This window comes from Ruditapes philippinarum, unplaced genomic scaffold, assembly GCF_026571515.1.
Source record: "Ruditapes philippinarum isolate M1 unplaced genomic scaffold, ASM2657151v2 ctg643_1_1_1_1, whole genome shotgun sequence".
Classification (NCBI taxonomy): Eukaryota; Metazoa; Mollusca; class Bivalvia; order Venerida; family Veneridae; genus Ruditapes; species Ruditapes philippinarum.
In genome coordinates this window covers 219,816-242,492 of record NW_026855860.1, presented here as the reverse complement: position 1 = coordinate 242,492, position 22,677 = coordinate 219,816, and the positions used below count along the sequence as shown (strand labels likewise).

Here is a 22,677-nt window from a genome sequence, read left to right as displayed (position 1 = left end):
CACTAAGGTGACAAAATCATGGGTGCAAGTTAAAAATATCAGAAAAACCTGAAAACCATGAATTTAGTATTTTTTCAATTGGGTTTATATAGAAAAAGAGAACTTTTAGGAGTAGAAAAAAACATGAATGAACCTCATGGAAATACCTGAAAACTTGTACCCATGTGAAGTTATCCTGTCTACAGTTATGACTAAGAAACCCATGTATGCATGTTGTTTACCAAAACAAATACTACAACTTTTCTCCCCAAATGAATGAGATATGGTGATATGAGTGATAATTTTAGCCTTGACAACAAAACCAGTTATTTCCAAATATTACTTTATATGAAGGTGAATGCAATTGAAATTTTCCGCCGCACTAATTACATGACTGATGATGTCCGTAAACGAGAACAAAATTTCGGTGACAAAATTAAAACCTTACTGATAAAATCTAGCTGACATTGCTCATTCAGTCACCAAGTAATTCAACTTTTACAAATTTAAAGTGTTTCAGCCAGGGTTACCATTAGATTAATCAGATAAATAAGTTCAATATACTATGCTTAATATATACTATAGTAAACTCACACTAGAATTATATGTAAATCATATTTTGTAATTATGAAGTTAAAAGAAGATTTAATGTTTTTATCACTAAAATATAAACCATTTATATTCAAAATTGCACAAAAAATTTCCTATAGAACATTATACGAAGAGCAAGGTAATTTTTGATTTCTTGATAACTAATGTATATTGATAACTTTTCCCATTTCTTGATACTAAATCAATTAAAGTACCATTATTATAACCTAAAACATACCATACTAAAAAGTAATGCAACCTTTCAGGCATGCACATAGTCATATATCAAAACACCAAGACATTTTGTTAACCAAACTTCATCTTTCATGTAAGTATATTACAGTGTATTAATCTTACATGTACACCTTCTCATTTTTAATGAGACTCCAGACAGAATTTTTTGTATTAATTATAGATACATATACATTACCATGTATTATATTACATGATAAAAATGCTGACACATTTGTTATCTAATTAAGCTGAGCATTAAGAGAATTGTAAATAAATGCTGACCTTGTGAAGAAATCATATCTCACCAATTAAAAGTTGCTTCATTAACGAAACACCAGGTAAAAAAGGTACTTTTATCATGTTTCCCACCGATAAATGTATATGTAAATATTCAGGGGGAATTTTCAGCAATAACAAGAATAAAACAGGGCCAGTCTTAATATCGATATTGAGGGTTGACCGCAGTACTGTTGTTAATCCTTGTTAATTTCAGATAAGTTACTGTAGTTTTGCTGTAGACCCTCGATATAAGATTTTGTGAGTTACCCCTTTATCACACTTAAATAAAACAGAAAATCTTAAATTTTGATTTAAAAAAATAAAATAAAAACTTTATATTAGTAACACGGACAAACTTTTATTGCTGCTTATCCTATCATCCTTTAAAGTGAACTTGCCTTCGTACAAATATCCTTATGCTTACATGTACTTGGCCAATACCATTATTATCATATGGGGTAGAAACTTAATATTTCTTAATTATTACTAAAAAATAAAGCTATTTATATAACAAAGACAACTTAACAAAATACAGATTCAAAACAAACACAAAATGAAATGATCTTCAAACAAATGATAGAAATGTCAGGATAGTTTCTAATAACTTCCATGTATTCCTTATACAGGCAAAAACAATTATCAACAAACAAACATAATTAAAACTATTATAATGTAATATGCATGAACAACAGTTAACTTTCAATGATAAAACAACATTTTTAAAGTTTATGTTTTCAACCCATGCCACGTTTCTTACCAAATTTCAAAGTGCCAGCAAATACTAAAATGGATTTTAAATGAATTTTTTACCAACTCATTTCTTTTACAGGTACTAACTAATGTACTTAAGTTATTTTTATACTGGTACTTAAAATTCAATTCATATTTGTTACATACTTCATTAATAATGTTTAGTGCTCGCCAATTTTTTTAAGCCAATCACCGACGAGGATTTTTCAAATATTCAGGTTTCAAATCTTAATAGAACAGATTTTATATAAACTGGACGTTTTATATTATAAAACGCAAGTGGGCGGAGCTGAGTTTCAAAGAGCGCTAAGGTGCAATATTCGCAAGCTCCGCTCCTTTTTAGCTTTCTTATTTACGAAGAACACCCAATATGCACTCTAACCTATACATAAAAATCAGAAACGAAAACAACAGTTAACAACATAACAATTAACATATTACCCCCAGACACCTGTTTCTAACAGCTCTGCAAAGAATATCAATCAATCAACAAGTAACATAAAAATTTAATATAAGAACTTTTACACTTTTACCTGTCCTTCATCGCCTGCCACAGCCCACAGTATTTATAAACAGAGTATATGTTAACAAAACTAAAATATTCCACTGCATGGTGCAGTTCTGTTTTAGAATTTACAAAAACCATATAGTTTCTTTGCTTCTTTCGGTTGTTTTACACCTGCAATGAGTCCTTCCGGGCAATTCCATGTCTGTCACTGGAATCTGCGATGATCATCAGCCTTGTTAAGTTTAAGAGAAAAAAAAAAATCCAATTTCCGAAATTTGCAGCAGAAATATTTCCCTATACAAGTCCTATATCCATATGTATACAGCAGAAATTTAATTCTCCACCCATTTCATTGGTCAGTGTACATTTATATGTAAATTTCACACAATCTTTACCTATATGTATTGTGAATGATTAAATGAAGGATTTGGAAGCTTTTTTGGCATTATTTTTCTCCAACTTGCACAGTTAATGACACATATGAATAATGACCGATATATTTTCAATTTAAAAAAAAATTCATTTTTGCTTTCCCTTTCAAAACATTTTAACAGAACTGGCAATTACATTGCAATGAAATTAACACTGCGCTGTTTTCGTTATACACAACCGTTGCCTTCTCTCTCCTCCAATGTGTCTTCTTAAAATAAGCAAAACCTCTTCAACTTATAAAGAAAAACATACCAGTCTATTATCAACATAAACGGGTGGGTAAGCTTTGCTATAACAAGACTGGCCACTACATTGCACTAGCACTTAAAATCCAGAAGCTGATAAGCACTACCCAAAAAATATTTTGATCACGCTATGTACACTAGTTTCTTCACAACAACAAAATCTGTATTTTTTCCATCGAGTGAATATCCGCACTTTGCAATTTCCGTTTCTTTGATATAACGATAATGCTATTAAAGTCAAATTCTCAGAGCATTCATTTCAGGTTCCATACGACCTTTTTCCTTCAGTTTCTAATCCTCCATCTATTCTTGTCGCCAACTATTTAACAATATACGTTACCGTACTAGGTTATTACTCTCTGAGGTAGGTCCATTTTGTGAATTGTCTCCAAAATTAAATTCCAAATTTGAATCAAGAGCAAGTTCATGCCGGAGAAGTTGTTCAACATCATAATCGAGATCAAGCATACTGTTCGTGTCTATTTGCTCTTCCAAACTCATGTTGCTCTCATTGCGAACAGGAGCTCCATCGGTTTGTGTATTACCACTTGATTGTGCCAACTGTGTGTAGTTTCCCATGCTACTGACAGAATTTACTTGGTTATTATTTATTATACTGTCAATATTTGACATTGGAACATTCTGTGAAGTAAACGCGGAAGTAAACTGTCCACCAAATTGCAGAGGCTGCATGGGCCTTACCTGAGGCTGATATGATGATGATGAACTCATGTGCTGTGTAAGTGCTGCCCATACCGTTGAATCATTCGGGGCTTCGAGGCACTGCTGTAAAAGAGATCTTCCGCTACCCATACCACCTGTTTGATGAAGCTGCTGTACGTGATTCATTGGCACTTGATTAACTGGTGAAGGAACTGGAGATGGTTTAATTGTCTGTGGGGACTGCACATAACGTGCCCGCGGGGAGTAATTTGATGGACTTAGCTGAGGAGAACGAGCTGGGGATAGTTGTGTATTTATCCCTAAATTTGTTGAGCCGGGACTAGTCATGGTTTGTTGGGGTAAAATCTGACGCTGCGTCAGCCCTGCATCCTGATACATACGATTTGGCGACAATGTTGTAAAATTTTGCCCTTGGCTATTTAATGTATCCAAATTTAATACTGTTGTCTGCTGTGAATTTTGCTGCTGCTGTTGTTGCAGATGATCGTTATATGAGGGTGGGGCAGGCAGCGGAGAAAATCCTTGACTGTCATAGTTGTTCTGGGAATTAAATGGTAACATAGAGCCACCAGAAAGTAACTGTTGCTTTAAATTCATACTCATATCAATATCATTACTGTCACCTGAAAGACCTTGGTTGGCAGACTCTTGTATATTAAGACCACCTACTAAAGAATCAACCAGTGAATATGACTCATTACTATTTGTACTAAATTCTTCTGTTTCGAGTTCTGATGCCCATGGAATGGGTGACATTGGCGGAACTTGACCATCGTGTAAATCGGGTTCAACAGCTGCTTGTATTGGAGACAAGCGACCACAGCTGCTAGCATTACTGCCTGCTCGAGTGCGGAATTCCGGACTCAAGTTAAAGTTGTAATGTAGGTCTTGTAATTCTTCTCCAGATAAACCGCCATTTTCCTGAGCCGCCCTTATTGCCTCGATACGCTTTTTGATTCTTCCCCGTTTCTTCTCTAAACTTTTAGTTTCCATGCTGCCTGCACGACGTCTTGGAGCCTTCCCAGGTTTGGCATCAGGGTTAATGACCCACCAAGAACTTTTTCCTGTTCCTTCATTTTGAATGCGCATGAACCGGCTGTGTAGTGAAAGGTTGTGTCGAATGGAGTTCTGAAATTATACAAAATATAGATGTCTCTATATTTCAATTTAATGATTTTAAATCCTTCAAACTATTTTTAAAAAAAGCCTTGTTTATAATACAATGTATCGTGAATTTTACTCCAGATTTAACTTACCACATACCAGTAGGCTAGTTAAGTAGTATAAATTTGAAATTTTGTGGAATAGACAATTAACATGAAGCTTAATTTGCATGTATGTGCTTTTTTGAGCATAGTGCAGGGCTTCAGTAAGTGGAAGTTTGAGAGCCAATTACTTCTTGATGCTTTTCCTTCTTGACCTACATAATAGGACTTCAATTTTCTGACTTCCAAACTTTGAGACTGGAATGGAATGGAAGCCCTGATAATGATTTCAAAGAAGTGAAAACAATGGCTATAGAAAGCAGAGCTATATAGTAATTGCTAGAAGACTAATATTCCATTAATACTGCATTTAGTAGTATGTGATCTGCGCTTGATAACTGACACAAACTAAATTCATTTTAAGAGCTTTAATAATCATTCCATTATAATTTGTCAATAAATTTCATCATCAAATAATACAGTAAAGGATTGTATTATAGTGTTTCTGATTATGAAATATTGTACATCTTTTATTTCAACTGACAGTAGTGCCAGGACAAAGATAAAAGCATTAAGTTGTTTTTGCGAAAAATTGATACAATTTTTTTAAGTTGAATACCGCTACATCCACTAAGGCTGTCAGTCAACAGTTGCTCTAACCATTACTTTTTTCAGTGAATACTTAAAATAGGTGGGTACATGTACATGATTGTAGTTATTTCTACTTTTAAAATAATACAATTGATACTGCATTTGCTTCATTTGCTATAACAGTTCTTTCAAAGCATACATGTACTAGTGCTTTTTTTCACTTTTAAGGGTACATGTACAGTATGGCAAGGGTCATGGCCTATAAGGAGATGGTGAAATTGCAAAACAGACAAAAAGACAGGAAAAGTAGATTCAAATATAAAACATTCCATTTCAAGTTAAATTGTATTATAATATCATTAAATGAGAGGTGAATGGGGCCAAATTTCCGCTAAAAAAGCACTGATCAATGCGTTTAACATGCCATCTCAAAGAAGGCATGTATTGTAAACTGTAGACCAAAGACAAATTTAAGTATTTAAGTTGTATAAACACAATTTAAATTGCACAGAATAATATGTAATATATTGATTCAGATTAAGCCAGCTGTTAAACACCTTGTTATAAAAAATGTATTTTCATCATCAAGACTTTAACATGTTAGAGACCAGACTGTAACATATTTCATTAAAGAGCAAAAAAAATGTTGAATACATTGTGTATTTACACAGATGTCTATAAAAATGTACTTTTATATACCACTACCAGATATTTATTAAACAACTAACTTGTTAAAAATGCACATTTCACAAAAAAAAAACATGTTGTTATGATTAATCTAGAATAACATAATTATATCTTAACTCAGGAAAACAAAACATACTTTAAACCATTTATTTATATAATTGCATATCTTCAACGCCATGAAGTTTATTTTATCAAGTTCATTTTTACCCATGGATGTACTTGACTGTAAAACAAGATATAAACTGCACTCAATCAACTTTTTTCTACAGATTCAAAGTTGGTGATGTTATTCAATCATGTTTATTTAATAGAAATGTCAAAGGTACAAATCTACAATTTTAAAGGAGTGCTGTATACTCACTAGTTTGAATTAAAAGACCTTCAACCAGGAAAAAAAGAATAACAGTATATATATATAACAGGTATCAGGTATCAATAAGGAGTGTTTTTCTAGTCTTGACATGTCAGTATAGTATGGAGTAAATTTTGCGGTTTGTTTGTAAACAAATATGTACTTAAACCTGACGTAATTCTACCACGCACCTATTTCACACGACCTAGATTTGCTCTTATCCTTCGTCTATTATTACTCATACAGGTGAAAGCAAAATATTGCGAAATATTGCCTCTATCATCATAATATACAGAATATGCCAAACTGCACAGTATCACATTGTTCGACCTTGATTTAGGATATTCTTTAGGATATTTAGGATATTATTATCTCATATTTTGTGCAGTATAAATTCATATAAGTGTTTTTTTTATTCTTTTGTGTTGTATGCAGTGACCAGGTTTTAAAGGATAACCACGCTTTCAAACCTTATCCAGCAAGAACTTAATTGATTGGTCTTAGCTATCAGTATAGGGGCCATTAGAATTAAAAATAGCAATGTTTTGATAGAAAGGAAAGACAACAATGTATTCATATTGAACCATGATTAAAGATATTTATATAAGCTATTAAGCATTATTGTCAAGTAATCTTTTTACATTTACATGTACTTATACAGGGTTTGCATTAGTAACAGATAAAATAGATAAATACAGAATCCCTAAAGAAAGCCTAACACGGCAAAATTGAAAATGTTACAGGCTTGGTTTGATTGAGCCTGTTCATGAACTGTACTGTAAAGTGCAAGCTACATAAGCCATCCGTTATTAACATCATTTGAAAAGCTGTTAAAATTGGCTTTACATGTACACGTATTTTCAGCCTCAGTGTATATAAAAATATCCCCTTTGATCCTCGGCCAAATTTGCGTTAATAGTCTCATCATTATGAAATCCCTGCTTATATTGAATAATAATCAAGACTGAATACTATTCCTGGGACTGAGTGATTGAGTACTAGCACATTTGTCAGGAATATTCCTTAATCTGACTAATATGATACTTGAATTTGAAATTGAGCAAATGTTGAATTATTCAGACAGTCAAGGTCCAGATATTTAAACAAGTATTTATTTTACTTGCAAAGACTTAATATATATTTAATTTTTCATTTTTGTTTGTCTGTTATGTAGTTTCATTTCATGCAGGGCTTTTTTTCCTAGGCCGAAAGTGTCAAGGGTTACCCACACCTTTCTGATTTGTGAAAGATAATTAAGCATGAAGACAAAAAGTAAATATTATGAGAAAATTAATTCTTAAGATAAATGAAATAGCTCTTGAAAATGTAACTGATCAAAAAGTCTTGGGTATTTGCATAGATAACAACTTAAAATGGCACTTGCAAATTGACAATGTTTGTAAAAAACTTAACGGAAAAATTGCCTTATTGAAAAAAATATCGTATTTTTTGCACTCTGATATGAAATTATTGTTTTACAATGCATATATATTGCCCATTATGGACTATTGTTGTATTATATGGGGTAAAGGAAACACAAACTACATAAATAATGTTTGTAAGTTACAAAAACGAATTGCTAAAATCATTTTACAGCAACCTCAAAGATCTCCGTCAATAAATCTATTCGAAACTCTTAATTGGTTACCGTTCCTTGACAGATGTAAATACCACACGGTGGTGCTTGTTTTTAAAACTTTAAATAACATGGCACCGACTTATATGACAGAACTGATGACTTTATCCGACAACAAAATATATAACTTAAGATCTAGGTCACGAAAAGATATTGTATTATGGACAAGACTTAAAACAAATTATATTAAAGACACATTTTCTTATTATGGCATGAACATTTGGAACAATATACCTTTAAATATTCGTAATGTTAATAACCTTAAATGTTTTAAAGAAAAATACAAAGCATATCTTGATGTTCATATGAGTGAATGAATGAGTGAATGAATGAATGAATAAATATATACGAACGAACGAATGATGCAATATACGTATATGTTTAAACAAATTGTTGAGTGTCTGTCGAAAGTATACGAGTTGTATTATTCTAAAAATTACATATTATACACTCATTTTTCTACCTATGCATATCCTGTTGTTGTTGTTTTCTATTTCAGAAGGCCACATTGGAAATAAGATATATATGATTGTTATTGTATGTTCTTAATGTGTAACCTTCTTTAAATAAAGATATTATTATTATTATTATTATTATTATTATTATGAAGTTTCTGGAAATTGTGGAGTTTTACAGCAATGTCTGAGAGGAAATTTGCACAGATATTTTGATGACATACTCTTTACAACTCTAGATTTTCCTTTATTATTTAATGTATGATAAAAACGAAATATTTTATTGAGCAAAAAATACTATGCACTCTATATACATGTATATAGTATAAATTTACTATTATAAATACTACAATTATGACATATTTTTAGTTAAAAATGAATACCTATTGTTTTGGTCTTAACACTATAAATACGGACCCCTATAAATATGATAGTAATGATACAGACCTCTATACTAATATTGTTTATTTCAGACAAGTCATTATTATAGACATGGCAATTTGACATTTTTATTTTTATTCTTATATTATCAAAGTGTTCAAAAATAAGATAAAACCTACCATGTCATTTTATTTTTTTCTTGATTGCTGTACATGTATGTCAAGACCTGTCACTAAATTAATTGATCTGTTGATTGGACTCATGTTAGATCATAATAAATTGGTCTGACAGACACTGCATACATGTACATTGTACATTGTAGTGGGCCAGTGTTTTTGTTTCGTTTTTTTTTTCACTTAGGGTCCTGGCTACATGACATGCACCTGTGTATTACTCATTAAAAATCTAGGGATTGTGACTTTGTTCTATAAAAGTAGTACTACTAAGTCTCCCATGTTTACAATTTTTTTATAAACCCTTACACAATTGCTAATCATTGAAATGATACCATTTAAAGGGTATTATACCAAGTTGTCAATTTGATTACTTATTATCTATTCTATTCTATTTATTACAATTAAAAATACTGTGCAGAGCTTATCAGAGGAAGTCAAGTCAAATTTTCTGCTTTTTTTAAAAATTTCATTCTTTCAAAAGATTAAAGAAGGGTTAAATTTACCAAACAAGTACAAAACTTTCAGCAGTATGCAGGGCTGCTTACTATCATATATATTTTCTGCTTTTTTTCAATTTCACTCTTTCAAAAGATCATAAAAAGTCAATTTGCAGAAAAAAGGTTAAAATTCCAAGCAGTGTGCAGGGCTGTTTACCTTCATAAGTCAATTAATATGAGCTTCACTTTCATAGATGGTTTGACAACACTTACATCATTCTTCATTGGTTAGAAACAGGCTTTATTTTGTGACAATTTTATGATTTTAACAAGGGATTTGAGGAAAATTATGCATTGCTGTTGTAAGATAAATTAAGTCTGTGTTTAACTGTGTGCTATGCAGTTTCATGGCTACCAAAAATGTAAGCAACCATTTTGATAGCCCTGATAACTTTTTCTTTCTCAACTTGTTTTTACTCAGTTTAGTATTTGAAACTGATTTTAATTACACTATGATTATTACAGGTAACAGGTAATAAGATATTCTGGTAGGTAAACGGCGGCTGACAGCGTGAGCCCTGTAAACCTTGTCATTATGTTTAAACAGTCAAAAATACCGCAAATTTTACTACTAAAAATTTAAAAGAAATTGTTTTTAAAAACATGTGCATGTAAACACGAGAGCGTTATATGTACATACTACTACTAACTTAAATTCTCGACAACCTTTTAAATGACACTTAAGCGGGCTGTTAGGGCTTCTGGAATAATCTCTAACAAAGTTTGATTTAGTAATGCTGTTTCAATCTATGTAAGGTGCATGACAGGCCTAGCACCTTCAGGGAATAAACATGATCAAATTAGTCTTCAAATTAATCTTGATGTACATCAAGAAAGCATTCACACATTTAACTTTAAATAACTGATTAAGACATTGTTACATGCATATGTCCGAATAGTATCTGGGTCAAGCAGTAAAATATGGCCTCATCAAGTGTAACATAATTTCGTCTATCTCAAAAGTGCATACATGTAGAGTAAATACAAACCTTCCATCCAGCAGAACTTGTGTTATCCCCTTTATCCTTGAAATAAGGGACATTTTGTACCATCCAGTCATAAATCTGGGACAGAGTTAGCCTCTGCTCAGGTGAGCTTTGAATAGCCTTCGTAATTAGGTCGGCGTATGATAAATTTCCCCATGCATTTCTTCGCGATGAAGTTTTTTGTTTGATCCCTAAAACATCCTTTGTATGATCAATGACACCCGGATCATCCGATGCCGGTGACACTTGCTGAGCCTCAACAAAATCCTCAACAGGTCTGCACGGCCATGTATTTGATCGTGCTCTAGTTTGAGGCTCAAAATTCGGATCAATCTCTCCCACCGATATGGTTGCGTCCATTTTGGATTTTCTCTTAAGCAAGCACTTGTTTCACTAATTGGATACACTTTCCATCAAATAATACACTCATACTATCCTGCTTACGTAATAATTAACATCCATTTTATCAATTGTATGCTCAAGTTGTGTCCAATACACAAACATGTCAAATTTCAAGCACGAAAAATCAAAACATTAGTAAACTAATTGGAGTATATTCTTTCTATTTCGGGAACATGTGATGACGTATTTGTTGTCACGGGCGATTTGCATGCGCAATACACTTGTTGCGCAGGAAAAAAATCACTGGATGTCTACTGATACGCTGGAAAGGTATTTCGATTGAGCTATTGCACGTGCAATATCCAAAATGTTATAAAAGAAGGCGTGCACATTACAGGAGGAAAAAGTATTGCATGTTTAATTATGAAATTGCAACAAAGTTACTTCAAGGGCGTAGCGCCCATTACGCACAATACGCAATTGCGTATAAAAAAATTCCGAAGGTAAAAAAAATAAAGTTGAGAAAATCTAAGTTTTAATGATTTTATCGCTATAGATCTAGATCTCCATTTTAGTTTACAAAATATTTCGTTAGACCAATCCTTTCTAAATCGTTTCCTTTGGAATAGCATTATTTTAAAACGACTTTAAATCTTTTAAGTTCTAGATCAAGATTTTAAAAATCATCAACTCGGGGCAAAATTTAATTTTTGGTGTGTTGTTGTGTCCGCCAAATTCCAGGACAAGCGACCCTGTTTATGGTCCTCAAACAGGACCCCATTCAAGTCGATAATGAATCTGACCAGGCAGAAACAAAACAGAATTCACAAGACCTGGCATGTGACCCTCCAGTGATTAGCAAATCAGATGCCAATGTCGCGTCTCCTTCTCTCCCTTCTTCTTCTCCGTCCACCTCCTCCTCTTTGTCTCCCCCTGCTTCTTTCCCCCTCGAGAACCGCTAGAAGCTCCCTGGGAGCACGATTCCTGGATATCGGAAGTATTAATATCAGAAGCCGACTAAGAATGCCAGATTCTAAAAAAATGTTGTCCTCACCGAACGGTTCGAGCCACATACAGGTTTGGTTGCACCTCTCAGAGAACTCGAAAAAAGGCAACAAGTAGGCAAGTGCCAGACTTTGCGTTTGAGCAAGAGAAGCACCCATCTTCTTAAGGTACATCCCTTTATTTGATGGGGTATTTTGTGCTCTATGTTTTGCCTTTAATGCGGCTGAAAATGTGCTTGTTGCTCGTCCGTTGATTGACTGGAGCAACGCAAGAAAAGTCGTTGATGGGCACACACTCTCAAAAGAACACATGAATTCCATCACAAGATCCGACCACTTTGTACGCATCTGGAAGGAAGAGCAGAATGTGGTCGAGTTCGGATCGACGGCCTATCAGCAGAAAGTACAATAGAACAGGGAGACGTTAGCAGCCATCATTGAGGCCATATTTTTTGTGGGCAACAAAATATATCTATGAGTAAGTCTGTTACTTTCTCATCACCGCCTGAGGAGACCTATGGAGTGATCATTAGACCATTTACTATATCGTTGTATCTGGTAATTTCCCTACTTTCTTACAATGGAATAGAAGTGTTCTCAGAGTATAATTTTTCTTGTGCATTTGGAAATAATATATACACTTGGATAAATAAGACTGAAGGCTTGAGAGAAAAGCCGTTCTTACCAAACTGATTTGATGAGAAATGCTAAAAAAAAACTTGTTATCTGGTTAAATGCATTTTACAATTGAACGGGCATTCATACATAAACCAATTTCATGATCTGCATCCTTAATCAAACTTCACATGGAAAAAAATTTGTGTCTGTTTATATGCACGTGTAAAATAAGAAAACTACAAGGCGTACACTGCCTTTTTTCTTCACAAATCTGTTTCGAAGTTATAATGAAATAAGTTAAAAAGTAAAACGAGCAGCTATATGTTTATCAATTTATGGAGAAAAAATGACTTGAAAATGCTTCATGCTTTACGTGCAAAAGGTGCTTCAAGACATGCCAGAGCCCACGATTTAGCATCTAATTTTTCAAAAATTTCCGGGGGAGACCCCCCGTACCCCCACCAGCGGGATGGGGACACCCCCTCCCTCACGCTCCCCCACTCGCCACTTCGTGCCTCGCTTTGCGTATAATTTTTCAAGCCCTAGCTACGCCCCTGAAGTTAATTAAAATGATGATAGTTTAATGTATATCTAATAGGCCACCTTTAATCTGATTAAAAGATTTGTAAAACAGCCTAGGCCTATTAGGTCTAGATATAAATAAAACATACTATTCAAAAATGTTGGCATTTATATTTCAGTTGGCGAAGAGTTCCAAACCTATGATAATTACTTTAGTAAGCTTATGTCTATAAGAAAGAGGATGCATTCATATGGGGTAGGACAATTTTCACATAAAAAATGGTATATACATTTAGTAATTGACAATTAAATTGCCAATTAAAGTCCGTGGTTAAAAGTGGCGAAGAAATATTTAATATAACATAAAATTGATATTTACGATGATAAACAGGAGCCATGGATACAAGCAACGACAATTGGTGCAAATATGGAGATAGGGCATAACTTTCCTGCATATTTTCTTATTACTCGTATACATGTATATAATAGTCGGCGCATAGCTATTAGAATAATTATACTGTAGATATACAATGTACTTTATTGGCTACACGAATAAAATCAATGTTTATACTGCAAATAGAACCGTGATAAAACTACCCATGAAAATGTTATGGTCTAATGATATCTTAAAGACTTTTTTAATATTTTTATCCATTTCAAAATGCAACATCTTTAAGAACAGCAATTATTGTCTAAAATAAAAGAGCGACATTGTTTCAACATAGTCTTTCAAATAGAATTTGGTTTCAAATTGGTCTTTTGTACTCTTATTCATGTTGAATGAAATATCAAACTCAAATGCACTCAAACTCTTTTTCTTGCTACACTTACGATGTAGGTTTGGGCTTTATACATGTATAATGTTTGTGTTTGACTGTTATCTGTCTGGAAAGACAGATGAGCTTTTGCACCCCCATGCAATTTCTATTTTTGGTCTTTTTGAACTAAAAATTATCTATAAATAATCACTGAAACCCACTGTTGAAATCAGAATGTCTCCTGATTTCAAATTTGATATTTGAAAATTTCGAAAATGTATTTAAAAGTAAAATATTGTTACGTGAACAAAGACAGTAATATACACATTAATTCAGATTATCACTGACATTCCATGTAAATTGCCAGAAAGATGTCAAAATAAGCCTAAATATAACCCTTACTCGGGGTAGAAATATGTTTATAAATACTGCAAACTCAGTCATTAATCTCACATAACATGTAAATTATTACGTGAATCTTTAATCTTCATACTTTTCTTAGAATCTCAATACATTTTGGAGGCGTGCAGTACGTCTTACGTGTCTTTCTTAAATTCTTTTACCCGTCTCCAACATAATAGGAACAAATTTCACTCCATCATATTGTTTATTTATTTATTAATTATTTTTATTTATTTATTTATTTATTTATTTATTTATTTATTTATTTATTTATTTATTTATTTATTTATTTTGCATTATGCTTTTTATTTCCTCGTATATCTGTTCCAAATTTTAGACATTAAAGATACTGTATCTTTATGAATATATCTTTCTTAATTTACGGTCACCATTAAAAGACCCTGCTATCAATGATTCAATATCTCCTGCAAGACAGAGCTATGCACCCGATTGATTTAGACCTTTGCTAAAGTATAGTCCTTAAAATAGAGTCTATTTAAAAGACCCTGGGTAAAGTATCATAGAAATTGTGACTCAGTTTTGATTTAATGAACAAAAACACAATTCTTTTTCACATAGTCTCGACAAGGGGTACAGGGATACACAAGGTTACAATGGGTTACACAACTATAATTGTGTTTTAGGACAAATCCATCTATGTAACCATGTATCTCATATAATAAGTGATTGAAGATGAATTGTGTTTTTATTACATATCTATCAGATTTGTTTAAAATATTATGATGCGCACGGAGAGGAGACGTGGAGTTGCTCGCGATTGTAAAATATAGTAGATGCATTTTATTATCTAAGTTTTGAAGAAAAAAATAAAGGAAAAACAGCAAGGGAGACCGACATTCACTGATTCACGGAACGGAACATAAGCCACAAAACCATCGGCAGGTACTCATCTAGGTAGTGAAAATATTTTGACGTGCCAAAGTTAGATCTGAGATATAATTGTTCTGGGTCAGAATCTCGCTGGAGGGGACATATTGCGGATACAGAAATTATCACAATATCTCTACACGTAGTACAATTAGTTGGACTACCAACTAGGCAGCTAGGAGATAATACAAGGTTGAGCCAAAGATGCGTTGTTATTTTTTCCCGCCTTGCAGAATTACGCTTGGCGGGAAACATTTAAGTCATACAGTTGCAATGGTAACATGTGATTGATTTAAGACATATAACACTCGTGAGATTGGCAGTATTCATAGGTAGGTAGGCAGGCAGGCAGACAGTTTGGTAGTTAGGTAGTAGAATGTTCATTTCATTTCAAGTTTATAAATTCATAAATATCATGTGAATCATATACAGTATAGGGATATTGCAAAATCTAGATATCTAAAATATATAGTGCTTGTGTAATTGAAGGTCGGACAATTGAAAGAATTGCATGCATATGCATTTTTTCCGGAGTAGGGATGGACATGCTATTTTCTAAATGGTAATATTTCAATATGTGTTTAAATATTTGTAGATTTTGAATAAAAAATCTGGAAAGCTTAGATCCCGCAAGTGTTATGCGAAAGTTGAAAATTACAGCCTGAAAATTACAGCCTCGGTTGAATCTGGAAAGACGGATAATGTTTGATCGACTTTGCGGCGTCCCTCATGCTCCCTTTAGCATAGTCACAGACAGTTGCTATTTTAAAGCATCCCGAGGGCCGTCTAGGGAGAGATGCATGTTTAGCAATGCTAGGTACCGTGAAATACGTATCAACTTTAATCAGCTCCCATATCTTCTGCGAGGAAAGGATAGATATCTCGAGTGCAGTAAAAACAAAATTCAGAATTTAAAATTAGAATTGCATACTCGGTTTGATTTATTTCATTTATATATATTGTATAACATATATGTCACTTTTTATTTGATATTCAGTCTGAATACCAAATTAGAGAATAAGCTTATGGTGTACACTGGCTGGCAGAGAACATGTATCCCTTTTATCAATTTTCTAATATAGTTCTCTGCAGTACTGTGATTTTAATTCTTAGAGCGACCTCTGAGAGTGGGATGTAAAAAAATGTTGCGTGGTTAGAAATCCCACAGGTGCTTGAAACAAACTTTTTAAAGTGTTATATGGGCTATATACTATAATAAGATATCTTAATATACATATATAGGCCGATTATGTAAACTATTTGATTATGTGACTAGCGCCTGTGAGAATCCCTTTATTCTAGACCTCATCAAATTTTTGTCATAAAGGAAAAAACATTTAGTGGTGTTAAATGAAAGGGACAAAACTCTTGCAAGGCAAACAAGATTGCATTTGAGAAAAAGCTATGCCACCGCATGGTTCAAATTTCATAGCTGTACATCAAAGGACAAGAAAGTAGGTCACATCATCAAAATCTAGGTCACCTGATATCAAAGTTCAATTTTACAACTAAAACTGTGCACATGGTCAAAATGTCATTGCTGTACATCAAAGGACAAGAAAGTTGGTCACTGTCCCCTTGGGCAAGGCATAATTTTGACCCAAGGGTTTAATTCAAAACAATTTTGATACAGGTCCACCAAACAACATTTCAAGTCAAATATCTAAGCTATTAGCTTTCTCCCATTCAGAAAACATTTGTTTTATTTTCTGTTTTTACTATGTGTACATAATGAGAATCACTGCCCCTGGGCAGGGCCAATTTTGACACCAGGGGAAAATTTTGAACAACTTTGGTAGAGACCTATAAATGATATTATATATCAAACATCAAAGCTCTATGCCTTGTACCTTCAGACAAAAATACTTTTTATTTTTTCACTATATGTACATAATGAAAATCAATGACCCCCGGGGCGGAACCAATTTTGACCCCAGGCTATAATTTGAACAATCTTGCAAGAGGTTCACTACACAATGTTTCATGCAAAATATCTTAACTCTAGCCTTTGTAAATTTAGAGAAGATGATTTTTTAAGTTTTTACTATATATATATATATATAAGGAAAACCTATGGCCACCGGGGGCGGGGCTAATTTTGACACAAGAGGCAAAATTTGAATAACTTTTGTAGAGTACCTTTAGATGATATTAAAGCTCTAAGCCTTGTACCTTCAGACAATAAGATTTATTTATTTTTTACTATATGTATATATTGAAATCAATGACCCGAAGGGCGGGGGCAATTTTGACCCTAGGACTTTAATTTGAACAATCTTGCTAGAGGTTTACTACACAATGTTTCATGCAAAATATCTAACCTCTAGCATTTGTCAATTGCTAGAAGAATTTTTTTTGAAGTTTTTACTATATACATATAAGGAAAACCAATGACCCCCGGGGCGGGCCGATTTTGACCCCAGGGCTATAATTGAACAATCTTGGTAAGGGTCTACCAGACGATGCCTTATGCAAAATATCTAAGCTCTAGGCCTTTGGGTTTTTACAAGAAGTATTTTAAGTTTTTACTATATGTACATAGTGAAAATCATTGACCCCCGGGGCGGGGCCAATTTTGACCCCCAGGGCTATAATTTGAACAATCTTGTTAGAGGTCTACCAGACAATACCTTATGCAAAATATCTAAGCTCTAGGCCTTTTGGGTCTTTACAAGAAGATTTTTTAAATTTATTCTTATAATTCCTTTTGGTTGCCATGGCAACCAGATTTCTGCATGGAATTAAATTCTTTGAACAACTTTGGAAGCCCTTCACCCAAGGAACAATCCTGCCAAGTTTGGTTGAAATTGGACTCGTGGTTTTTCACAAGAAGATTTTTTAAGTTCACTATATAATCTATATAACACACACACAAACACACACACAAACACACACACGCACACACACACAGGTGAATCGCTATATGCCACCGCATCGCAGATGCTGCGGTGGCATAAAAAAATGCAATAAAAGATCAACTTTTCACAAGTACATTTATCCATATTCTTACGTCTTGTATTTGATATTGAAATATTTAAATTTTGCTATTTTCAACAAAACTACTAAATAAAATATTGTACTTTTTGTTGTCTATATCAGATGTTTAATCAAAATAAGTAATTAAATCTGTACTGTTCGGATAGTTATAGTAGTCGGATAATAAGGAAAAAAATGTGGCATAAAATGATACGGGAACAAAAACACACAAAAAAAACTAGTATGCAAGTAGTTCGGATACAAAAATCGTATAGTTAGGATGGTCCCCTATGGTGGGCCTACCATTGTTCTTATTATTTCCAGCAAATTGTACAAATAAATGAATGATGAACCTGTATCCTATTTACTATTTTGTTAAATTGTGTTTAACTGTCGCATCTTGACTTTAAAATACACACGCCATTCACAGAATAACTCAATGATTTAAATTAGAAGCATCTATGATCATTCATCCATGTTTTGATTGGGAGCTTAAATGGAGAGCACTATATGGTACCGCGGTATGTAAATTGAGGGTCTGACTATACTCTAACAGTTGAGGTAAACATACGCGTGATAAAATCTCAACACTTGAGGAAATACCGCTGTAAACTAAACCGCTGACGAATTAGCTGACGATAGAGAGTAAATAGGAAACTGCTGGCCAGTTAAATGGAAACTGCGGGAAAAAATATAATATATTTTATATATCTAACTGGTTAGCACTTTTTATAATAAGTTTAAATTGGTCAGCAGATTCTACCATATGTTTAACTGGGGCAGTAGTTTTATATTATATGTTTAACTGGTCAGCAGTTTTCTCGCACGCTGAATTTGATGCTCAATATAAAATAAGAAGGAAATTTTAAAAAAGCATTTTTTCTACTATATTTTTTTCGGGAGATGTAGAATCTGCTTTATTTACTTATATTACAACATAAATAAACAATTCACGACAACGCGCCATATTGCTTTATAAATCTTACCTAATACATTAAATTGCAGCAATAACTATGCTTATAACTATATGCTAATAAATTATTTTTTACATTTTAGAAGTATCATTATTTAAAATTCACGAAGTTGGACCTCATCACGGATTTCCCGTAACCTCATACATTCTATTAGTATGTTCATTTTTAAACATAAAATATTTATGCAACAAGTGCAAATAATACTGCAAAGACAGCAAAGGGAAAGCTCCGCAAAAACATTGCTTTTAACTATGTATATGATATTAGATTATTATGATAATCATTGTGATTTTAAAAATAGCATTATTATACATGGAAAATGAAAGCAGACATTATATTGCGCGATGAGAGTTACCGGAATCGGTTTTAATCCCTTAAATTTGTTTCAACAGAATGGCCATTATGTTCAACTTTTAATCATACGAAAGGTTTTGTGACGTAAAAATAATTTATAAAGTATATTGTTTTTTTATATTATTTAAAGAAAACACAGACATATTAAATAGAAATGATTCCAATTTTTGACATGTATATATATATACTTGTCACGGTTCAGAACTGTTCACTATTTAGGGGAGATATTGGGTAAGCGGATGGATAGCTCAATCGGTAAAGCCGCGGTACGGTATTCCGAGGTCCCGGGGTTCGAGTCCCGATCAGCCTGCACATTTTTTATACTCCTCCGCTATATTGAAATGGGTACAGACAACAATGTGAAATTAAAACTCGGAGTTTATACCATCACGGTATCCCTGTTGGGCCCCAAATGTCACAAGGAGAGGAAAATGTGCAGTCTGGCCGGGACACGAACCCAAAAAACCTCGGGAATACCGTATCGCGGCTCTACCGACTGAGCTATCCGGCCGCATATCACACCAATTCCCCTTAATAGTGATCAGTTCTGAACCGAGAACATACTAGCTAGTAAATGTATTATGACTCTCAAATTTTTTATTTCAATTATAAAAACAAAGTAGATATTTTTATCACTCTCAAGTGTTAGGATTTCGCCATATCGACAGAATATATGTATTATGACTCTCAAGTGTTGAGATTTTCAACATATAGACATGATCTATGTATTATGTACCTCAAAGCGTTGGATTTTAATGTCTAGACAAAATATTTGTATAATAGCCCTCAAGTGTTGGGATTTAAATGTCTACACAAGATATTTGTATATTGACCCTCAAGTGTTGGGATTTCAACATATAGACCAGACAATGTATTAATAATTCTCAAATCGTTGGATTTCAATGTCTATATAATATAAATGTATTATGTCTCTCAAGTGTTGGGATTTAAACGTCTACACAAGATATTTTTATATTGACCCTCAAGTGTTGGGATTTCAACATATAGACAAGATTAATGGACTATGTCTCTCAAGTATTGGGAATCAACATATAGACAAGATATATGTTTTATGTCTCTCAAGTATTGGGATTTAAACGTCTACACAAGATATTTTTATATTGACCAAATAAAAAAGATGTAAATATTATATCTCTAAAGAGTTGGAATTTCAACATATAGAAGGAATATATGTATTATGTCTCTCAAGTGTTGGGATTTTAATGTCTAGACAAGATATTGGTATAAGTAATGTCTCTCAAGTGTTCGGATTTTTAATGTCTGGACAAGATATATTTAAAATGCCTCCCAAGTGTTTGGATTTAAACATATAGACAAAGATATATGTATTATGACTCTCAAGTGTTGGGATTTTGACATCTAGACAAGATATTTGTCTAGTGTTGGGAATCAACATGTAGACAAGATATATGTATTATGTCTCTCAAGTGGTATGAATTTAAATGTCTAGACAAGCTATTTTGTATAATGACTCTCAAGTGTTTGGGATTTAAAACATATAGACAATATATTTGTTTTATGTCTCTCAAATGTCGGGATTGAAACGTCTACACAAGATATTTGTATATTGACCCTCAAGTGTTGGGATTTCAACATATAGACAAGATAAATGTTTAATAATTCTCAAATCGTTGGATTTCAATGCCTATATGATATACATGTATTATGTCTCTCAAGTGTTGGGATTTTAACGTCTACACAAGATATTTTTATATTGACCCTCAAGTGTTGGGATTTCAACATATAGACAAGATTAATGTTCTGTGTCTCTCAAGTATTGAGAATCAACATATAGACAAGATATATGTTTTATGTCTCTCAAGTATTGGGATTTAAACGTCTACACAAGATATTTTTATATTGACCCTCAAGTGTTGGGATTGCAACATTTAGACAATATAAATGTATTACGTCTCTCAAGTCTTGGGATTTTAACGTCTAAACAAAATATATGCATAATGACCCTCAAGTGTTGGGATTTCAACAAATAAAAAAGATATAAATATTATATCTCTAAAGTGTTGGAATTTCAACATATAGATGGAATATATGTATTATGTCTCTCAAGTGTTGGAATTTTAATGTCTAGACAAGATATTAGTATAATGTGTCTCAAGTGTTGGGATTTTAATGTCTAGACAAGATATTAGTATAATGTCTCTCAAGTGTTGGGATTTTAATGTCTGGACAATATATATTTAAAACGTCTCCCAAGTGTTTGGCTTTTTCCATATAAACAAGATATATGTATTATGACTCTCAAGTGTTGGGATTTTTGACCTCTAGTCAAATTAATTGTCTAGTGTTGGGATCAACATATAGACATGATATACCATGTATGTAGTGTTATGATTTTAATGTCTAGACAAGATATTTGTATACATGGTTCACAAGTGTTGGGATTTCAACATATATACAAAGATATATGTTTTATGTCTCTCAAGTTTGGGATTTAAACGTCTTGACAAGATTTTGTATTATGACCCTCAAAGTGTTGGCATTTCAACATTAGACAAGATATATGTTTTATGTCTCTCAAGTGTTGGGATTTAAAAGTCTACACAAGGTATTTTTTATTTGACCCTCAAGTGTTGGGATTTCAACATATAGACAAATATATTTTTATTTTCTCTCAAGAGTTTGGATTTTAAACATCTAGACAAGATATATGTAATAATGACTCTCAATGTTTGGAATTTCAATGTCTAGATAAGATATATGTATTATGTCCTCTAAAGTGTTGGGGTTTTTCAACACGTCTTAACAAGATAATTTGCATAATGACCCTCAAAGTGTTGGGTTTTCCACATATAAAAAAGATATAAATTTTAATGTCTTTAAAATGTTGGAATTTCAACATATAGATAGGAGATATGTAAAGTGTCTCAAGTGATTTAATTTCTTAGACAAGATATTGGTATGATGTGTCTCAAGTGTTGAAATTTTAAGGTCTGGACAAGATATATTAAAAATGTCTCTCAAGTGTTTGGGATTTTAACCTCTAGGCTAGATATTTGTATGATGACCCTACAGTAATGGGAATTCATTACATGTATATATAGACAATATATATATGTATAATGTTTCTCAAATGGTTCGATTTTTAATGTCTAGAGATTATATATATTTTTTTGCCTCTATAGTGTTGGG

The 22,677-nt window shown here is 32.9% G+C and overlaps 2 protein-coding genes across 3 annotated transcripts in view; one reads left to right on the top strand and one right to left on the bottom strand.

Moving 5' to 3' along the window:
• Nucleotides 1-753: 753 nt before the first annotated feature.
• LOC132744641 (forkhead box protein O-like) lies at nucleotides 754-11,257 on the bottom strand. Its single transcript, XM_060733401.1, has 2 exons — nucleotides 10,672-11,257; nucleotides 754-4,830 (listed from the first exon to the last, which is right to left on the bottom strand). Exons 1-2 carry the CDS (start codon nucleotides 11,026-11,028, stop codon nucleotides 3,355-3,357), a joined length of 1,833 nt encoding a protein of 610 aa, XP_060589384.1. The 5' UTR covers nucleotides 11,029-11,257; the 3' UTR covers nucleotides 754-3,354.
• A 6,498-nt stretch (nucleotides 11,258-17,755) lies between these two features.
• Nucleotides 17,756-22,677, top strand: part of LOC132744639 (baculoviral IAP repeat-containing protein 3-like) — a 34,022-nt gene continuing 29,100 nt past the window's right edge. Inside the window, exon 1 of one of the 2 annotated variants that reach the window (XM_060733400.1) lies at nucleotides 17,756-18,190. The gene's annotated coding sequence lies outside the window, so the exon portion shown is untranslated. The remainder of the gene's footprint in view (nucleotides 18,191-22,677) is intronic. The other variant, XM_060733399.1, reaches the window with a different exon arrangement.

What these genes read in the sequence shown, in the direction of transcription:
- LOC132744641 (XM_060733401.1), bottom strand. Translation starts at nt 11,028, where the DNA reads ATGGACGCAACCATATCGGTGGGAGAGATTGATCCGAATTTTGAGCCT. An exon ending in CAAGTTCTGCTGGATGGAAG is followed by an intron (nt 4,831 to 10,671) that starts GTTTGTATTTAC and finishes GTATAATTTCAG; the next exon opens with AACTCCATTCGACACAACCT.